Genomic DNA, 20,934 nt, shown 5'->3' with positions numbered 1-20,934 from the left:
CTTGAATATTCAAATTTTCAAAGAATGCTATGTTTTTAGATACATTAAACAGTTATTCAAATAGAGCAATTCTGCAGTCAGTGCTTTGGGGATATATTTGCCACCCAGTTACATAGACAAAGAATTTATGTTGTAGTCATGATTGTATCTCCAATTTTTGTCTCACTGAAGGGGGAAGGCAGGTCTCCTGATAAATGTACTGGAGAAGAATGTGCTTTGCTCTTTGTCAAACTGCTGTCTGTCTCCATGACCTTGCATCAGATATTCACAATTCCTATAAACTTCTGATGGCTGAAAAAATTACCATCCCCTTCTTTCCTGCTCCTCTCAGTACTTACAGCCTTAATTAGGAAGTAAAACAGAATGATTTTAAGAAGCAGCTGTGTTGGATGCCCATTATTCCACAGCAACAACTCAGAACCTGAAAAACACACTTAAAAGTGCATCTTCTGTTTTTACCAAGAGGGAGGTAAACCCTGGAATAAAGCCACATCTGACAACTGTATGTGGCAAATGCATGTTACTGAAGCTAAAACCTACAGGGGTAACAAACAAGAGGCCAGGAGCAAACAATTTCTCCCTCTGGATACACACATAGGGGCTCATGCAGCAGTTTGTGCAGAATCCTCCAGCCGGGTTTGAGCCAGACTCACAGGCACTGTGTATTTGCAAGCGACCACAAAGTTGTATCTGACCTAATTAGCACCATGTCCGACCTAATTAGCACCACTTACCACAGGGTTAAGTACTTTGGGTGCAACAGCACTCATACACAAGTCTACAGCTGCTGTCTCCTATTTCACAAGTAACTCGATGAATATATGCTAAGTCCTGTGCTCTGTTGCATGGTGCAGAGGTGCCCCCTGTCATTTTGTGTTGCTTGTTTTTTAAATAGCAAACACAAATTATTTTATTTTATTGCTTCCAAGGCAATATGCTGCTTTGCTCACTGCTGTTTTTCTAGACTGCTTCTATTTAACTGAATGGGAAAAAGAATGCTTAGCACACCAAGATACTAGGATAAAATATGTTTAGGATATGCTTCTACATGTGTCTAAAAAAAAAAACCCAAACAGTAAAAACAGCTAGGTGAAAAGAAATCCCTAAATCTCTATGCTCAGCTGCCCATGTAAGTGCTGACTCTCTGCTATCATATCTCTGGGGCACTAATTTACAATTCTGTAAGATGTTACTGTAAACTGCTTAGTAGCAATGCTATGTCCATTTGCACAAGCATGAATGATGATCCAAGGTGTGAAAGCAACAGAAAATAATCCTCTGATATTTATATATGACCTTAGGGAAGTACATCTCCTCCAGGGCATAGCTTTGGGAATTTTTTCTCAAAAAAAAACCAAAAAACAAAAAAAAACCCACAAACCTCTATTTAATCCCTTTTAGCTTATCAAATAAACTCATAGACTGTGCCTGTTTCAAGTTAACACATGGACACATTAAGTGTAGTAATGAAATCCAAAATTCCTACAAGCAACTAAATTGAGCATTATCTGCTGGCAGTTTATAGTATGTGTCACGGTAAGAGAAAATCCTGAAATATTTGAAAGATACAGCAATTGCTCCAGGGAGTGCATTCCATATGTTGAGGGTGACCAAAAGGACATCATTAACACAGCTATGAGAAAAGCAGATGGAGTAGATATGGGGACCGAGAGAGAAGAGGACAGGCAAGGACAGAAAAAGACAAAGTTGTGAAGTGCTGTGGTGCAATTGAGGTCCAAGCTGAGCTGACAGAGCACCCAGGTGCTGCTGAGTGGGTGGGCTCCATGGGCTCTTGAAACAACAGCCAGGAAAGCCCTCTGAAGGAGTGAGTGCTTCTGGGCTGGGTTAGCTCCCACAGCCGGCTCACTTGGGTGAGATAAGCACCTGCGATGGCATAAGGGAAGGGACAGGAACCAACCCGTGCTGGGGACTGAGGAAGGAGGTGCAGCACCACCCTGCCGGCAGCAGGCAGCTATTAGCTTGGCTTATCATCAGAATCAGGTCACGGCCTAACAGCTGGCAACAGCCCTATGCAAACCAGCACAAGCCATGGCTGCTCTGCAACCCTGCATCTCTCACTGCTTGCAGACCCAGTCGCCTCATAGCCTTGTCTGGAGAAATAAGCTGGTTGTAAAAGGCTCCTCTCCTTCCTCCCCCATGCTATTTTTCAGCCAAATCAGGTTCCTAATCTGGTTTATCACACAGCTGAACAAAACAACTGTGCCAGCAAACCAGCGGGCATATCAAAGAGACAGGCACGGATGGCTGGGAGCAAAAACTGTCTTAGGCCAGCACAGCTGCCAAAAAAATTGTCAAACTGCATTCTCAGAGGCCTACTGGGTTTGCAGAGACAGGGAAATCTATGGAGATACACTAAAGAGGTAAGTACAAAAAGGAACCACAAAAATAGGCCAGGGAGATAAGTGCAAGAATAGTGTTTCAAGGGACCTTTCTGACAGGTCAGGTCAGGTCTCGGGGGAAAAAAAAAGAAAAAAAGTTGTCATAAGCAGGATGAGAGATAACAAAAGCCTAAAAAGGCATATCTGTGATGTGAACAAAGATAAGAAGCCACTTTGGAGAAGAAAAGGAAATAAAATTCATATACATCAAGATAAACAGGCCAAAAAAAGAGTGAAGTCAAAGATGACTCCCATGACTCCTACAGGTCTGACTGACAGAGTGTAATTGTGTACCTTCCAGACAGAATTGCAAACTCCTTATCCAGGAAAAAACAGTGGTCCTTGTATAGGGACTGCAGATGGAGTTTCAACTCAGGAGGTTCTCTGAAACAATATACTACATTTCCTCAACAGGTGGAAGCTTTTAATCCTGAATGCCTTCCTAACTAGTTTTTTCAAAATTAGCTTGAAAACTAAAATACTTGCATTTGCTCATAAGGATAGGAGTGGACAGTATCAACAGCATTGCCATGGAGGACAGGGGTCAAAATTTTTCAGATGCTTTTGAAGACTTTACTTAAGAATCCAGAATGGGCCAAACCCCCTTCTCTCAGCCTTTACCTTTGTTGGGGAAGAGGAGTATTCAGATTCAGAAGCCTTGACTCTGCCTCCACTGTAATTTTGCTACTGTCAAAGTGTAGAACTGCAGCTAGGAGTGTTTAAGAGCTGATTTTGATGACAAATTATTACATCAGGATGGAAAATGGGTCCACATTTGTCTGTTTCAGTAATGGAATGAAAAAGTAAGCCACTCTCAATTTTTGGAATTATACCCAACTTCTAGAGATATTTCCAGGCAATCTCATCTCCTTCAGTGCCATCCAGTGGAATTAATGTGAAATATCACTCATGCACAGGGAGGATATACAAAAATACAACAGCACAGAGCACACAAAACAGCTCTACATTTTCAGGAGGTTCTGTTCATACCAGGTAAATTGCAGGTTGTCAGGGATATTGGTATAACAGTAATGAAAAACAGAACCATGATTTCCAATAGCTATAATTCAAATTAGAGCTGACATTTTTGCCTGTATTCTCAGGAAAACTTCTTATATAATTTGTAAAATAGTTACTTGTGTCTGCAAAATATGTATGACATACAAAAGTCATACTGGTACAGCATGGTGTAATGATTTAACAGCATCTGTTTGTGTAATAATGCTCCTATCTGCAACTCAAGCCAGCAAAATATTATTTGTAATTTTGCTTCTCCTCTGAGGTATGAATAACTTGATTGAAGGAGCAGGGATATCTGGATTTACAGGCACTCACATTATCAACAATACAGTATTTTTAACACATATTCACACAGATCTATATTGTATTACATATGTGTGTGTATGCAGACACGCATACCTGCTGTATACATATATATGCACACACACAAGTAAAATGTAGCTATGTTGCAGCCTCACAATAGAGTCTCTTTTATATAAAACCTCCTTGCCCTTTTAGTACTTTCCTGAATCCTCTCGAATTACAATGAACTCATGCCAATATTTGCATTAACATTCCTAAGGCCGTTTTCTTGCTTTTTCCAACTCCAGGTGACAGCTGCCTGCCACAGGCCTAAGGCTTCCTACCTAAAAACTGTTTAAAGGTGGCTTTTAAGATGGGTTTCAGCAACCAAATGGAGTTCTACCTCTTTTGTTCCTTTATAGGATACAGAAAAGACAAGAAAATATCTTTCGCTAAATTAAAAAGTCAGAATATTTTCTTGGTTTTACTTACCCTAGCACATAACTATTGGAAATGGAAGAAAAAAAAAGTCATTGAAATGCTAATGTCTCTGTGCTTGTGAGTTTTAACTTTCTCCAAGTCTCTGTTCAAATCCCAGTGGTTCCTCTGTCAATGCTCCCCTTCCTATCACAGCTTGTCCCTTTTCTCAGAGTCAAGATCTTATTCTGTTTGATTTTGTCTGCTCTACCAATGTGCTCTCATTCTTCTGGTTTCCTCACTGGCCTCCACGTCTGTTCTCTCATATAGATTCCTTCTCTATATGTACTTGTTCTATTGCCTTGAACTCATTCTCCTACATTTCTCCTTGAGGACTTAATTTCCTTCCTCACCTAATCCCAGTGTCCTATCCCTATTGCTCTCGTGTTAAGGTTTTCTACTTCCAACAGTTTCAGTCTTGCCGTACTTACTGTTTCCTTCCCTTCAGTCACGTCCTTGTTCCCCCACCATTCCAATAAGGCACACTCAAAAACCCATGAAAAAGAGAAAACAGCAGCTTTTGGGGAGCACAGGGGATGATTTCCATAGTTTCACTCAGTCCACAGACCCAACCCAGCCCACAGTGGCAAACAGAGGTCTCTTTTGGGCCCACAACAGGGGAACACTTGACTGCAATAGTAGTAAGGATGGCAGGGACACATGCTAATTCAGGAACGTGGAAAATTAATTTTTTCAAGGCTCATAGATTATGCTCCATGTATTCAGAAGACCAGACACACCAATTCAGTTTTTTTTCTGAAAATTTCCAAGTTTGCTCTAGAGTATAAAGGCTTTTAAGAACCTCAAATATAAGCTCTTCACAATAATTTACCCTAGAAAAAGCCCTTTTTTCTTAGATCATATTTGGTAGTAGTAAAATTGTCCTAAACTTCCATCCTCAATATGGAAAATTTCATGCCAAGCAGTGGACTTTTAGCAAGTGGCATAGTTTAGCAAGAAAAATTTAGCAATTGATATGCTACCTTTAGCTGTAGTTAAAGTTTAACAAACTTATTTAAAGAACAACAACTGACAGCCCTATTATAGGCAATTATATATGTAAAGTATAATGTATTACTAAATGCAAAATAGTATTTAAGTTAGTAATAAGAGCATGTATGTGTAAAGGACAATTATTATGAATTTACCTTCATTTTCACCCTTAGTTTTTATACTCTGTAATTACTCAATACATTTTCCTCAGCTGAGCAATCTCAGAAGAGTGGATGATTTTGTAATCCAGAACTGCTTATGGTAGCATAAGAACAGTTGCATAACTGTAGTGAAACCAAAACACAGATCTACTCTAGTTTCCATTGACAAGCCTAGATAGTAATTAATGCTCTTCTAGCAAATAATTCCTTCTCTTTAAAGGATTAGTTTACTGAACAGTAATGACTGGATACTTTGGCACACACAGACACTTCTCCCTGGAAATGCTGTCCCTTGCCTGGGTAGGAGAATTTCTATGAGCAGCTCTAGCAGAACACATAACATGACATCAGGAAACAGCAAAACATCTCTTCCCCATCCTTCTTCAAACTGCATTTCTAATGACCTTAATTAAGCCAGAGCTCTCCAGTAGTTTACTTATTACTCATGGCAGGGACCAACCTAAGATGGTGTTCAGGGGATTGACTGTGCCAGGCCAGTAAGATTCCACTGTTACTGCCTTTCTGTGGCAATAACTCTGAGCTCTCTTTGCACTGCGTGATGTTAAGGGCATAGCTCTCATATTAAGTTGAGTAGGGAATGTCACTATATATTAAACTTAACTGCACAGGACATAATTAAACTCAATGGGAGATACTGCCCTCTATGTTTCAGTGGAACTTGACTTTGAAGAAATAATAATTCACTGGTTTATAAAGGCACAAATAAACTTATTATACAAGAAGTGCAGGTGCAATACTGTGATTTATAGACACTGGTATGATTCACCTTGAGATTTTTGTTGTATCTTGCCAAAAGCAGCTATTATCAAACCCCAGCTGACTCTTAACAACACTACTATCGACATGGCATTTAGAAGTTCCTTCCCTAGTGGGAACAAAACCATCTCTTTTCTTCTAATGTTGAAAATTAAATGCACAGCATTAAGACCTTTAGTGGGGTGTTTAACTTCAAAATTGCCTTTCCTGGTGAGAATGAAAATAGTACTTGTTTTGTTTTTCAAAATTAACAGCAGTGTATTTCTCTCTTTTCTAATACACACACTTATCAACCTGAGACACAGTATATCTCTTGGTGCTCAAAGAGTACTGCAGGTATACACCTATGCTTATCTGTGCACACCATCCCATACTCCAGGAGAAGGATTTATCCTGTTTCCAGTGTGATTCAAGCACACATTAATAAAGTAGAAAGAATACGACTGGAAAAAAAAGCAGGTAGGGAAGACAAGAGGCTCCTTTTTAAGTCATCTTTGTACCAACAACAATACATTGATGCAGAAGTAACTCCAGAAAAAATTTACCCAAAATTAAACCATAGGGTTCCAGAAAGGTATCAGGCCAGAGAAGTTCCTCACTACAACCAAAAACTGTTGTGAGCCATTCTACATGTATGCAAAACTGCTCCTGATTTTCCTCTAGGTGTCACCAATATTTGTGTTCGCACATATAATCAGTGGGCAAAGAGGTGAAATTGTTGTCAGTTAATTTATCCTCTTTTAATCAGTCCTTTAGCCACTCTAGGACTGGATAATGTGCTAAGTCTCCAACACTTCCTAGAACAATTCTTTTGTAGGAGCCCAGGACTCACAGGTGAGTCCATATAATCTTACGCACACTGGGTGACTGGAAGCACTCACAAAGCCCTGAGGTGTGGAGTCCTATCTCTGTGGTTTGGCTGTCATTAACCCAGCAACACCAGGATATGACTTCTGGAGATCCCTCTGAGTGTATGAAATGTTCCTATCACCATCCTGTGGAATCTAACCCTTCCCAGCTCCCACTCTTAACTGGTATATGAGCATCTCAACATGGGCTGGTCCCTAGTCCACTTGGCAACTCAGATGCTTGTGGAGGAGGACAGGACATTCTTGTCTGTACTGCTTGCTCCTCTTCTTCTGCAAGAGTACAGACAATTCTGCTGCAGCTACTCAGGCTTGGTTGAATTCCTGCTGTCTCTGAGAGGCAGATCTCAAGCCTGGGTCAAGTCCCAGACAGCTTCATTAGAAAGCAAACTGGTTCATTGAAGAGCATAAACAGGCTGGCAGAATGGATGATCTTGGCTGAGGTACAAACTCAAACCTATGTTTGCCAAGGATTCCATTCACCCTTCAAGGTCTGTATGGACCATGAAGTCAAGAACTGTGGTATCACAGACTCAGAGGTCTAGGAGACAGACCCACCTCACCTCTAAGCAGAAACCCGAATGTGACAGACCGCGCCCTACCTGTATTTGAGCCTGTATTAGAAGATAACCACATGTGGGACTGATACAACTAATGCCTGGAAATAGATGTGGTGACTAACATTTCTAAACTTTCTGACACTGTTTTATAACAAATCCATTGTTCCAAGACACCCACAGCAGAGAGGGTACAAACTTTCTTCCCTTTTCTTCCTGTCAGCCCCATCCCATTCATTACTGTTCCCTTGCTCTCTGTCATGGAACAATTCTTGCCAATGCACAAGATAACATTGTGTGGCCTAACCAGGAAAGCAAAGAAAAAGCACTTCTATTCTAACAAGGTATAAAGAGCAAAAGTGCATTGGACTTCTTTTTTCTGACTTTATCTCCTTAATCCCTTAGTTTTTGCTCTGGAGGCACTCTCAGTTAAACAACTCATAACAATTTCAACAAAATAAGACATCCAAGTCATTAAGGAGAAATACTCCTTCCTTCAATGCAATTTATCCTGTAGTTCAGTTCATGATCACATGTAGGTGTTAAAAATTGAAAACTTAAGCAAACCCAGACTTTTAATTCAGGAGGAAAAATCAATACAGCTCTCCAGGGACAGCCCTTTGGAATTCAAAATTCTTTCCTCTTTTGCACTGATTCAGCAAGCCCAATCTTGGCAGACTTAAGCTTGTGATATTTTCACAGTGTGTTTATCACTTTTTCACAGAGAATTGTTCAAATAGTCTTGAATCAAATTCTGGAGTAATATTTTGCAAAGTAAAGGCAGCCTACAGAGCTGCAAGAGCAATTAGCTGAACACTTTGTAGCCAGCACTCCTCATTTAATGCTTCCTCAAAAATGCTACAACAACCCATGTCCTTGCCACTACCTTTCTGTCACATGCCAGTGTTGTAAAACCTGGAATATGTCAAGATTACTTTAAGTCTGGATAAGTCTTTGGTGCAAGCCATCAGGAAAGGAGACCTAATGGGGAAACAGGCAGCATCTCTTAGTCAAGGACATCTAGGAACTAACAGGCTTTAAGAATGAAGCAAATCAAGGCATTGATGTACATAGCTAACTTGGCAAGTACACAAGGTCCATGTAGCCTATACCTGAACTATCCTCTTATAAAATTAAAATTCATTACTATAGGTCAAAATACCCCTGCTGAGGTGAAGACGCCTCCCCAGAGCATTGGATAGGAGTTAGCTGGGATTACATAACTTGAATAGAAATCACTAACCAATCATAATAGAGGGGCTCCCCTTGGAAAGTAATTAACTCCAAATTTCTGTGTAGCAATAATGGCACGAAAGTCCGGAGGGGCATACCTGATTTGTGGAATACCACTGAGCACCTAGGCTTGTGTAATTCTGAAATAAATAGTCATTGTCTCTCTTGAGTATGCTATTATTGTCCTGTTGCACATCAGGCAACAAATCCGATTGTATGGACAACACTGAGGAGGAAAGGGGGAATGGACCTCGGGGTCCTTTTCCTCTCACCAGTGGAAGATGATCTGGGGGTGCTGGTGGAACATAAGTCAGCAATACATGAGCCAATAGCTTGCCCAGGTGGCCAAGAAGACCAGTGGCATCCTGGCCTGGATCAGAAATAGTGCAGCCAGCCAGAATTGGGAAAGGATTGTCCCTTTGTACTCAGCACTGGTGAAGCCACACCTCAACTGCTGTGTCCAGTTATGGCCACTCAATTCAGGAAGGACACTGAGGTGGTGGAGCAAGGCCACAGAAGCGAAATGAAGCTGGTGAAGGGTCTGGAGCACAAGCGCCATCAGGAATGGCTGAGGGAGCAGGGATTATTTAGAAGAACAGAAGCTCAGGGGAGACCTTATGGCTCCAACAACTACCTGTGTCTCCTACATCTACCTGAAAGGAGGCTGTAGGCAGGTGGGGATCGGCCTCTTCTCCCAGGCAACCAGTGACAGGATTAAAGGATTCAGCCTTAAGCTGCACCAGGGGAGGTTTAGGTTGAATGCTAGGAGGAATTTCTTCACAGAAAAGGTTGTGAAGCATTGGAACAGGCTGCTCAGGGAGGTCGTGGAGTCACCATCCCTGGAGGTGTTTAAAGGAAGACTGGACGTGGCACTTAATGCCGTGGTCTGACTGACAAAGCGGTGTTTGGCCAGAGGTTGGAGTCCATGGTTTCAGAGGACTTTTCCAGCCTAAGTGATTTTGTGATTCTGAGGTAAAACACCAACTGATCCCCCACGAACTCCGACCTCAGCAAACCTGGAAAAAATCAACTCGTAAAGCAGAACTTTTGTTCACGCTTTCACCAGTCACAACGCGGGGCTGGTAGCCGAGCCCAGAGCCCCTCTCTTCCCCCGACACCCCGAGACGTGCGAGTGGGACGGGCCACAGCCGGTTCCGGCTGAGCTCCAAGGCCCAGCCCGCCCGCGGCGCTCCCCCTTGCTCGGCTTCCCGTCCCGCCCGCTGCGGCCCGGCCCATGCGGATGTGAGCTCAGGGCGCGCCGGGCGGAAGCAGCGGGGCGGGCGTTTCCGCGGCGGCGGCGATGGCGGGGAAGGCGGCGGCGGCGGGCGAGCCCCTGGGGCGGACGGCGGAAGAGACGGCCTGGGCGGAGACGCTGCGCGGGGCTTGTGAGCCTGAGCACCACTGGCGGTACCGCCGGGAGTTCCTGCTGCGCAACGTGGGGGAGCTGCCGGCGGCGGGCAGCGCCCAGCTGCAGCGCCTGGTGTCCCTCTCCATGGTGTGGGCCAACCACGTCTTCCTGGGATGCCGGTGAGTTCAGCGGGACGCGCCGGGGGACGGGGGGACGGCGCGGCGCGGCGCGGCCGTCTGACGAGGCCCCTTCCCTCCTTCCCTCTTGTCGCCCCTCCAGGTACCCGCCGCAGGTCATGGAGAGGGCGCTGGAAATGGCCGAAGGCATCCAAGTGACCAACGCGCCTGTCCACACCACGAGAGACGAACTGGTTGCCAAGGTGAAGAAAAGAGGCATATCAAGTAGCAATGGTTAGCAGATCATAGCTGTGACAATACATAGGAGTCTAGAAAATGCTTGTTTCTGAATGTTCTCAGTTTGCCTCGGGCTTAGAAAGTAGTCAAATTACTTTTTAAACTCCCGCTAATAGTTTCCTCTCTCTGTGCTATTCTTATTTTAATATAATGTCTCTAAAATGCACATAATGTGTACATAGTCATTTGGTAATGTAGAGCTGCTGTTTTGAATTTCTACAGCTGGTGTACTTTAATCTGATAGCTTGTGCGTTGTGATATGGGCTGCTGTGCTCCAGCTTAAATACGTTCTTGTTACTTTGCCTTTGTTGCCAGCCAGGCATTGTTGCTGTGTAAGAAACTGAGTTTCTTAAAGTAATTCTCAAGACTAATGTTTTAAAGATATTTTGTCATACTAGTAGACAAAATACAGTTCCTTTATTTTTAGATCAGATAACCCATTTAATGTACGTTGGCCAGTTTTGGTTTGGACTTCAAGAATAGAAAGACATACTTGGGTCCAAACCAACATCTGAAATCTCACATGAGTATTGTCCATATTTTATCAAAAAAACCCAAAATTCTGAAATAGTAGGTTAATGCTTGAAATGACCATTCAAGGTGTATTGCTAATATATACCCTTTAAATTCACAGAGAATATTGCTAAAAAGTTTTAGATTATTTTTCTCTACATGGCTATTTGATAGTGCAGAAATCAAAGAGGATCACATATTTTACCTGTTTTGCAGAAGGGGTAGAGGAGCCCTGCAAGAGACAAGCTGTTGAGAAAAGCAGAGACTCTAAGGATGTTGGAAAGGATGTGAAAACAACCAAGGCAGAAGGAGTGAGGGAAACAGAGAGCACCTTGCCCAAAAAGCAGGAAAAAGCTACTAGCAAAGATCCAGAAACTTCCCAGTCAACTTGCAGTTCAGATCAAGAAATGGTCGTACTCTCAGACATAGAAACAGAAGGAAAACCTGCTAATGCTGAAAGTACTGCTGAGCAAAAGCCACCTTCATCTGAAAAAGAGCCAGGAAAGAAGCCTTGCTCAAGCCCACCTAAGGAAAGCAAGTGTGAAAATGTGCCATCACCTGAAAAGAAAACTACAGTAAGTGTAGCGCCACTGGCTGCTGAGAGCACCCCTCAGGCAGCAGCAGTGGAGGCAGCACTGCCACCGGCTGTCAAGAGCACCCCACAGGCAGCAGCAGTGCCATCCACCTCCAAGAGCACCCCACAGGCAGCAGCGGTGGCAGCAGCAGTGCCATCCACCTCCAAGAGCACCCCACAGGCAGCAGCGGTGGCAGCAGCAGTGCCAGTGACCGCAAAGAGCACCCCACAGGCAGCAGCGGTGACAGCAGCAGTGCCACCAACCACCAAGAGCACCCCACAGGCAGCAGCAGTGCCACCAGCCGCCAAGAGCACCCCACAGGCAGCAGTGGTGGCAACAGCAGTGCCACCAACCACCAAGAGCACCCCCCAAACAAGTGCTGCATTGCTGTCTTCCAAAACCCAGGTGGGTGTCCCAGCATCAGTGTCCAAGAACGGTGCTCAGGTGAGCAGCTCACTGCTTCTGGCCCCCAAGAGTGGTACTCAGGTGGGCACCTCGCTGCTGCTGGCTTCCAAAGGCCCGGCTAAGGTGGGCTCCCCTCTCCTGGCCTCCAAGAGCAGTGCGGAGGTGGCCGCCTCGCTGCTGGCCGCTCGGAGCGGTGCGCAGCCGGGATCCTCACTGCTCGCTTCCAAGAGCAGCGCTCAGGTGGCGGCTTCGCTGCTGGCCGCTCGGAGTGGAGCTCAGCAAGGCCCCTCCCGGGCTGGAGCTCAGGCAGGTGCTTCCCTGCTGGCCTCCAAGAGTGGCTCACAGGCAGGTGAAAGCCCTGCGAAGGCTTTGTGCAAACCGCTAACCAGCGAAGATGCAAAGGAAAGACAGCCTTTTTTCAACAGACTCTACAAAGCTGTAGCCTGGAAACTGGTTGCTGTTGGAGGCTTCAGTCCTAATGTAAATCATGCAGAACTTCTAAATTCATCTATTCAGTCTGTAAAAGCTACGTTAGATGTTGCTTTTGTTCCCCTGAAGGAACTTGCAGACTTGCCTCAAAATAAAAGCTCTCTAGAAAATATAGTTTGTGAACTGAGGTGCAAGTCTGTCTACTTGGGTACTGGCTGTGGTAAAAGTATGGAAAATGCCAAAGCAGTGGCTTCAAGAGAAGCTTTGAAATTATTCCTCAAGAAGAAAGTTATTGTGAAGATATGTAAAAGAAAATACAAAGGTAGTGAAATTGAAGATTTGGTGCTTCTGGATGAAGAGTCAAAACCTTCAAATTTGCCTCCAGCTTTAAGAAATCCTCGTGAGATCTTGTAGGGGAGAATCACTGTTTGTACTGTGTATAGTATTTCAACACAAGGACTGAAGGTTAATTTTGTACTTTGAAAATGTAGGCTTCCAGATATTTTGTATTTCTTTCTCAGTTTTGCAAGACAATGATAGTTCTTTCACTTGGTAGCAATTGTATAAAACTTGTTAGAGATGACAAGTGCGCATTTAAAGGTATTGCCTTAATATACAGCACACTAGTGTGCTGTTGTATTTGCAGAATAGTCTACCTAACTCTTCTATTTTTAATTAAACTATTAAGGTACAATTTGCTGTTTAAAACCTGACGTTTTTGTAATTCTTACAATTTGAAGGTAGTGTGCTCGATTGTCTACCATATCTTTTCTAGGCTCGTAGAAGTGTGTACATAGGGACCATAATACTTGAATAATTGAAAGTTGTTTAAAAATTTCAATCAAAAAGTTGAATTATATGTTTCAGGCTTGTTGCTCATAATGTTCACTGTTGCTCATACTAGGAGAGAAAGTAGTTGGTTGACTATTTTTATGGGATGTTTTCATAACACTTGCAATATAAGTGACATCCTGATCCCATTTAACATTATGCTATCAGGTTAGAGCCCTTTTAATATCACATTGGCAAATTAGCAATTAGCAGTCAAGTCACAGCTATTTCGGCCACCAAAACTGTAAGCAGATTAAATTTATATGGTGAAGTATCCTTTACAGTTTTGTTTGGTACTTTTTTTTCCCAAATGAACATGGATTTCTATGCTAAGTATATTTTGACTGCTACTAAAACAATAAAACCTCTGTGATAAGCATCTGCAGTATTTTGGTTTTGGCTACTAAATGTTCCAGCCATTTCAATAACATTGCAACACCTTCAGTAAAGCTTTACATTGAGTGGCTTCGAGGTGTAATCCCACAAGAATTAGTTGGTTTCTTTAGATGTGTAGCTGAAAGACTGTAAAACTGATAGAGGGGACCTGTAGAATGTGAATTTCAACTTTTGTAACACCAAGGGAAGCAAAATGAAAATGCTGCTGTCTGCTGGAGGCAGCAAGTGTATTGTAAAGCATTCATTCTAATCAAGCCCTTCCTTTGCTACATTTTTACTCCCTGTACAGAATAGTTTGAGGCAAAGAAAGTGGGAGATTACCTTTTATTTTCAATGTTGCTGAAATACCTGCACAAACTGCATGTTTTGGTATATTGGATAATGACATGTAATTGTAAAAACATAATGTCTTCAGTGCTATTTTGAATTAATCTTGTCCTGTTACAGTAGTTAGCATCATTTAGTGGTGTCCATACACTTGACTGACAGATCCATTGATTAAGTGCTAAAGGAATGAATAGGAATTTTTGGGATCTCAGTAGTACATACGTCCACTTTCAGTTATTTTGTAAGTTTTGGGACTGAACCACAGTGGTGTTTACGCTGTACCCTGTGTGCTTTTGAACAGCAGTGGCTGTCCAGTCCATAGCACCAAAAGCCTGCAAGGCGCTCGCACTTCCCGATGGCTGTTTGAGAACTTCCTCCACCTGACCCCTGTGCTTCTGTGCCCTCGGTCGCCCTTCGCCCTAGTTGGATTTCTCAGGAGTTCCCCCTTGGCATTCCTGGAGCACCACCTGGCGTTCGGAATGCAGTGTGCTAAACTGCGTCTTAGTGCAAGAATTGGTGTGTGCTTCTAGTGCAGGGCAAGCTTTGTGCTGTGCTCAGGAGCTGTGGTATTCATGATGGGAAGTGTGAGATCTGTTTTCAAGTCCTTACCCTGTTCAGGTAGACACATGTAAGGACTGTGCTTGTGAGGCAGGAGTTGCATCCCGTGCCCTCTGTAGCACAGCTTTCTCTGCTGTTAGTTTGGTCATCTCCAGATCTCTGGTTCAGAATTGCAGCACGTGCTGTAATGTGAAAACCTGTGTTTCTCATCTGTGAAGCAAAGCTCTCAGTATTCACTGACCTCAAGGGGCTGTTAGGGCAACTGTGTTAAAAGGCTGAGGTGCTAGATGCCTTTTTTAAAAGACCTGACTTAGAATTACTTTTTTTTAATTTTTGAATGTTATTCCTCTTTGATGTTCGGTTGTGAATCATTAAAGAACAAGTCTGTAGCTACTCTTAACAGAAATTGAAAGCTGAAGTGTGTTATTTTTATTTCACATTCTGCATGGAAAGCAGCTCAACACACGGATTCACATACAAGTGAATAAGCACTATTCAACTATTCGAATGAGATGTTATTAACATTTCATTAGCCCTAGAGGAAGAAAGAAGTTGAAAGAACTGACTGTGGTGAGAAGTGCTTGTGCAGTCCTGTCACTTCTAAAATCCTGTGGGTCTCCTCCAGATACTGTCCTGGTCTCTAGCGACTGGGATGCTGGTCTTTAACTGTCAGACCCGCTGACGAGGGCCAGCGAGAACACCTGCACATACACTGTCGGTGTGCAGAGTTGTCTCGGCGACAAAGCAAACCAATCAACCGAAAGGAAAACTGACCCCGTTTTTTCTACGGAAGTACAGGAAATCGCAGCCATCAGAAAGTGACTCCCGTTTCCTCTGGGCACTGCTAGCATAGCCTAAGCACGTAGGGCAGGGTCCTTGGTAGCCGCTGCCGGATGCGCACCCGTGCGGGGTGTGTCGCCGCCGCTCCCCGCTGCAGCCTGCGGCCGCTGGGCCTGCCTCAGCGGGGCGGCCTCAGCGGGGCGGCCTCAGCGGCGGCCACAAGGCGGGGCTGACGCGCCCGCCCGGCTCGGGGCGGGGCCGAGGCGCTCTATTTGCATAGCGTGCTCCCGGCGCCGCTCCGTTCCTCCGCGGTCGCGTTCCGCGGCCGTCCGGGGCCGTGGCGCCTCTCAGGGGGCGGCCAGGCCGCCTGCCCGCTGTGCGTCGCCTGCGGAGACCAGCAGGGAGGCAAACACAAGGTTCAGTAGTACTCACCCTGCCCTAAGAGTAGTCCTGTCTGCCGCGGTTTATATTGCGTCATTCGTTGCAAAGGAATGCCGGGATGCTCTGAAGACCTGCTCGCTAGGCTACGCACGGAGGACTTCCGTTCCTCATGGGCCCCGCGCCCGCCTAGGGGAAAGTCCCCGGACCGCCGGCAGAGAGTGCCGGGCGCTGCCGCGCCCCCGCCCGCCGCCGCCTCTCACCTCCCGCCAAGAAGCCTGCGGGCCGAGCGGATGAGCGCGGGGCGGGCTCTCGTCACGGCCACAGAGACGCAGGTAGCGCGGCAGGCGCGCCAACAGAACGGGGCTCACTCTCAGGTCATCCTCTTTTGCCGGGCGGAGGCTGCACGGACACCTCAGGGCGGGGTGGTGCCTCCCACGGCCTTGCGCGGGCACGGCGAAGCGTGTGGAGGGGAGCCGCTGCTTCCCCGACAGTGGCGTGCGGGACAAGCGGCCCCCCTGCTGCTCATACCGCTGGGCTTCGGGTGCCTCCCGGCACGCAGAATCGTTTAGGTTGGAAAAGACCTTTGAGATCATCGAGTCCAGCCTTTGACCGAACACCATCTTGTCAAACAGACCACGGCACTAAGTGCCATTTCCCGTGTTTCATTAAACACCTCTAGGGACGATGACTCCACCACCTCCCTGGGCAGCCTGATCCAATGCTTGGCAATCCTTTCTGTGAAGAAATTTCCCCTGTTGTCCAGCCTGAGCACATTCTATTGGCGAGGCACTTTGCACGGAGCACTTACCTGTCTGAAAAGGCTTTTCCTCCTTCCCTGCTCCAAGGAAGTAGCAAGAGGCTAGATGGAAGTACTCCGACGGGGCACTTGCAGCCGGCAGAAGTTCGTGGTGCACCCGCACAGGAGGGTTCGGTGGGTATCTGTGCGTCGGCACAATGCTGACACAGCACCGAGTACCGGCCGCACTCTTCCAGCACAGCGGCCACTTACCCAGGCTGTGCTGTGCGGGGCATACCTACCCCCGGGATCCCCTGCTCCAGCTTCTCTGCAGAGAAGGCCAGTGCGTGCCACCAGTGTTATTTGCCCATTTTAATTAGATTCTCATGCTTTAGCTCCCAGGAACTAGCTCTGCAAGATGCTGCTGCCCTGCTGAAAAACTGAATTAATTTCATAGGCAGTACCGCTTTTGCCTCTAGTATGTCAAGCAAATAGCCCATCATCACGCTCCACTGTGGAATAAAGCCCTCTGCTGCACTACAGTCATGTCTGGGTATAAAACATGACAGAAGAGCGCCGGCAGAGATTCCCAAAATGACATAAAATCCGGGCATTTCAGACCTAAAATAAATGGTTTATTACCTTACCCAAATAATCTTTGTTATTTTACCCTAAAAGTTCCAAGTGGCCCAGAGACAATGCTTCCTTCTGATTCATTCTGTCTTGGTATTTTTGAAGTTCCTGTGGTGAGGCCAGCTCTGCTAAATGGTGTCTTTCTCTTTGGCTAAGCCTCAGACATGCGGCCTATATGCAGGCACAGTACAGTTTGTAAAACCTGTTAGTTTCCTACACCTGCTGTTCCTCTTCCAGCAATAGCCTCATGGTGACCTCTTTCCAGCCATGTCAGAGCCCACACTAGGCAGAGGAGACCAGTGTGCAGAGCGGGGAGCAGTTCTGCAGAGTTGGTGGTGTCAGCTCTGACTGCCTGACATGAGAGCCCTGAAGGAGTGCGTAAGAAACCACCTGGCCTGAGCTGTTGTTTTGGTTGCTGACATAGCTACTTGAACTGCTCTCGAGTGTCTTTCTTTTCTCCTGTGATCCTGCATGTGATCACCTATATGTATGTGGGGAAAGAGAGATTTCAAATTAAAACGCTATCAAAGAACCCATCCCCAAAGAAACAACTAAACTGGGGCACAGCTCTATGAAGTCTTGTTTTTTTGGCCGAGAAACTGTGATGAAATCTCAGTGTCCCAGTTTCATCTACTAAAAGGATATATCTAAAGCTGTATGAAGCACCTGCTATACAGGCTGAAGACCACAGTCAAGCTTGTGGAGACAAGCTGAAGCTTGTGCAGTGACTGATGTTTGCTTGTTTTTATTTTTTGGCCCTAAAATTGCACTATAGCACCCTAATGACTTAAACTGGTTCTGAGCATGTATGAACAAAATGGTCTCACATATAGGTTATGGTAAATGTTGGTCTTCAGATTTGTTAGTAGGAGAGAATATGTCAAACATCGAACTTCTCTAGCTTATAGGTTAAACTAAGCTGACATGACATGGTCTAGTGGTCCAGAGACTGAGGGAAAAAAGCATACATTGAAAGAATTTTGATGCTGTCTTTCTCTCACTGGGCAAATTCTGTCCTCGAGCTTGTAAGCTGCAAAATACAGAGAAAATAAAAGCAATATCTGTATTTTATATTTTTTTTCTTTCAGCTAGATTTTCATTTTTGCATAATGTATAATATGCCACACTCTTTGTTCAGGTAACAACAACTAACTTGTGTTTGTGTATGTGCCTTCTAGATGGTTCTGTCAGTTGCCACTGCCACAGCAAAGGTACTGCCATTAGGTAGGTTGAGCATTTTTAAGAAAATGCTGTCATTAAATCTGCTGTCAGGATGCATCAATTTCTAGTCTGTGATTAATTAACACTCACAGATGAACATTTAGGAAAACAGGTTTTATGTTGATACCTGGTAACAATTTCAAATATGTTGCAGGCTAATTATGAAAATGGTGCATGATCATTTCTGAGCACTACTGCCTGTTCCTAAGGTAATGGAAGATTGAGTTACAGTGGTTACCAGCTATATATTTTCCTCCTCGAGTAACATTCCTGCACATAAAAAAAGCATTGTTCAGCTCCAGCATCTGAGCAGCAGCCCTTTAAAGTTTTCACTGCCACTAGTGGTCAAGTGACATTAACTGTTAAGCCCAAGTGGGCTGCAAAAGGACTTCTTCTCAGTATGAATGTAGAGACGAATCACATTGGGCAAAAATATTTTGTCACTAGTAAGAAAACTGATCTAACCAATGGATTTACTAAATCCTCTGATGTTTTACATTTCACATTTCAAATCTTCCAGTGTCTAGCCTGGAGAAGAGACAGCTGAGAGAGGATCTTATCAATGTCTATAAGTATCCAAAGGAAGGGTGTCAAGAGGATGGAGCCAGGCTCTTCTAAGAGGCAACATGCAGAAATGAATATATAGGAAGTTCCACCTGCATATGAGGAAGAACGTTACTGTGCAGGTAACCAAACACTGGAACAGATTGCCCAAAGAAGTTGTGGAGTCTTCATCTCCAGGGAGGTTCAAAAGCTGTCTGGACACAACCTGTGCAATGTGCTCTAGGGGACCCAGCCTGAGCAGGGAAATCGGACCTGATGACTCACTATGGTCTCTTCCAGCGTCACCTATTCTGTTATTCTGTGATTTTAACTGCAGCTAAGTTCTATGTTCAGTCAGATGCTGCCTATATTTTGACAGCAGTCTTCCAGCCTAAAGCCTCCTTTACATTGAAGTAAATGCCACATTTCTCATTATTTTGGGGAAGAGGTTGTTTGAGGGGCAGGAATTTATTCATCTCATTTAACCATTAATTTTTCTCACAATTACAACTGAATAATAAAGCAAATATAAACTCTGTGTGTTCTCGGGGAAAAAAAAACCCTGTACATTGGTCATACTGTAGTAGTAAAGGATAATACCACTTTTTGGTAACTGGGAGTAAGTGATGGTACTGAAAAATTTGCTTAGCAGAAGCACTGCTAGAAAACCCCTAATGTGGGTGATTTGGTGCTATAGGGATATTTTGAAGATATGAAATTACTCTGTGGTGACTTTTTAGTTGCACTAGAAATTAATCATTTTTACTAGGTTAGGACAAGCAGATTCCAAAGGAGAAAAAAAAATCCACACTAGGAGGGAAATAAAATGAGACTTCCTTCTGTTTGTTGCAGAGTTTTAATGACATATGCCAAAACTCTGTCCAAGTTTTCAGGGGAACTCTGAGATCCATAAATGGTAATCATAGGTATGTAATTACCCCATTTTCACATACAGAGTGGAATTCATTTCACTGACTTCTGTGACAAGAGACCTGGGCTCCCCTTACAGTCAATTGAGATATTTTTAGAGCAATACCTATTTATACTAAGATTCTCTCTCTTTCCACATATTTAGCTGGGTGACTCCCACCTTTATTTCCTGAGCTCAAAAGAAAAATTAACATCTGCATATAGGAGAGTATTATGAATGTCTTAAACTATCACCTACTGAAAATCCCAAACAAAACCAAACTAACCAAACCAAACCAAACCAAACCCAAACCAAACCAAATCCAAAAAACAAACCCTCACCAACAAAACAAACAAAACTCCCCCCACCAAAGTAAACAAACAACACAAAACCCAAACCAAACCAAAGCCAAAAGAAAAAAACCTCTAACCAACTTGTGTATTATTATGTGAAACAGGACAGGAATCATCTGGTTTTAAAATCAGGATTATGAAAGATGAGAGGCAAAACTTTATTGGGGAAAATAAGAGTTGGATTAAATCTCTGGAAATATTTTTATCATAGTAAAATCTGTAATATAATGAAATCTTTCACAAAAAAAAGAAGGGAAATACTCTGGTTCGGACTTTAAAAACCTATACTGGTAATTTATAAATAAACAAAAACTGTTGGGATCTATTCTTCCTGAAAACTGGGATTAGTTTAGATTTATTTGGATTATTTTAGATTTTACTGAGATTTATTTATTTTAGAAATAAATCTAAATAAACTGAATATAGAAGCTCTCTGTATTACTTACCCTTGGTGGAGGGGTAAGTAATACATACTGAGAGGGTGTGTAAACATACTGAGATATGTTTGATGCAATACACCCTAATATCATATCCCTGTGCATGTCAACCTCAAGCTGATGGTTTCCCACTTAGCAGAGAGGCTTGGTGGAAATATATGATCCTCCTGCCTGTCCATCTCTACAATTAGCAAGGTTTTGCTCTACCATGCCTGTTCCTATCTCCAGATTATTCTCACATACAGACAGTGAAAGAAGGGACATAGTTGGTTCTCAGAGCTATCAATCATCCTGCAAACTTGAGCCCAATACATCAAAATTCTCCTGTGCTTGCTCCTAGCCATTTTGAGGCATGAGCAAAGCAGAGAATTCAACCAGCT

The 20,934-nt window shown here is 44.0% G+C and overlaps 1 protein-coding gene across 1 annotated transcript; it reads left to right on the top strand.

The window, feature by feature from the left end:
• Nucleotides 1-10,008: 10,008 nt before the first annotated feature.
• LOC119700755 (CDKN2A interacting protein) lies at nt 10,009-14,966 on the top strand. The gene is made up of 3 exons (XM_038136340.1): nt 10,009-10,292; nt 10,393-10,523; nt 11,256-14,966. Exons 1-3 carry the CDS (start codon nt 10,066-10,068, stop codon nt 12,860-12,862), a joined length of 1,965 nt encoding a protein of 654 aa, XP_037992268.1. The 5' UTR covers nt 10,009-10,065; the 3' UTR covers nt 12,863-14,966.
• Nucleotides 14,967-20,934: the final 5,968 nt, after the last annotated feature.

The sequence above is a fragment of the Motacilla alba genome, chromosome 4 (genome assembly GCF_015832195.1).
Source record: "Motacilla alba alba isolate MOTALB_02 chromosome 4, Motacilla_alba_V1.0_pri, whole genome shotgun sequence".
Classification (NCBI taxonomy): Eukaryota; Metazoa; Chordata; class Aves; order Passeriformes; family Motacillidae; genus Motacilla; species Motacilla alba.
This window is presented reverse-complemented; position numbering and strand designations above follow the sequence as displayed.

Excerpts from the sequence above, each read along its gene's own strand:
- LOC119700755 (XM_038136340.1), top strand. The coding sequence starts at position 10,066 with ATGGCGGGGAAGGCGGCGGCGGCGGGCGAGCCCCTGGGGCGGACGGCG. Across the intron at positions 10,293-10,392 it reads CACGTCTTCCTGGGATGCCG|GTACCCGCCGCAGGTCATGG; the intron begins GTGAGTTCAGCG and ends TCGCCCCTCCAG. Across the intron at positions 10,524-11,255 it reads AGGCATATCAAGTAGCAATG|AAGGGGTAGAGGAGCCCTGC; the intron begins GTTAGCAGATCA and ends CCTGTTTTGCAG.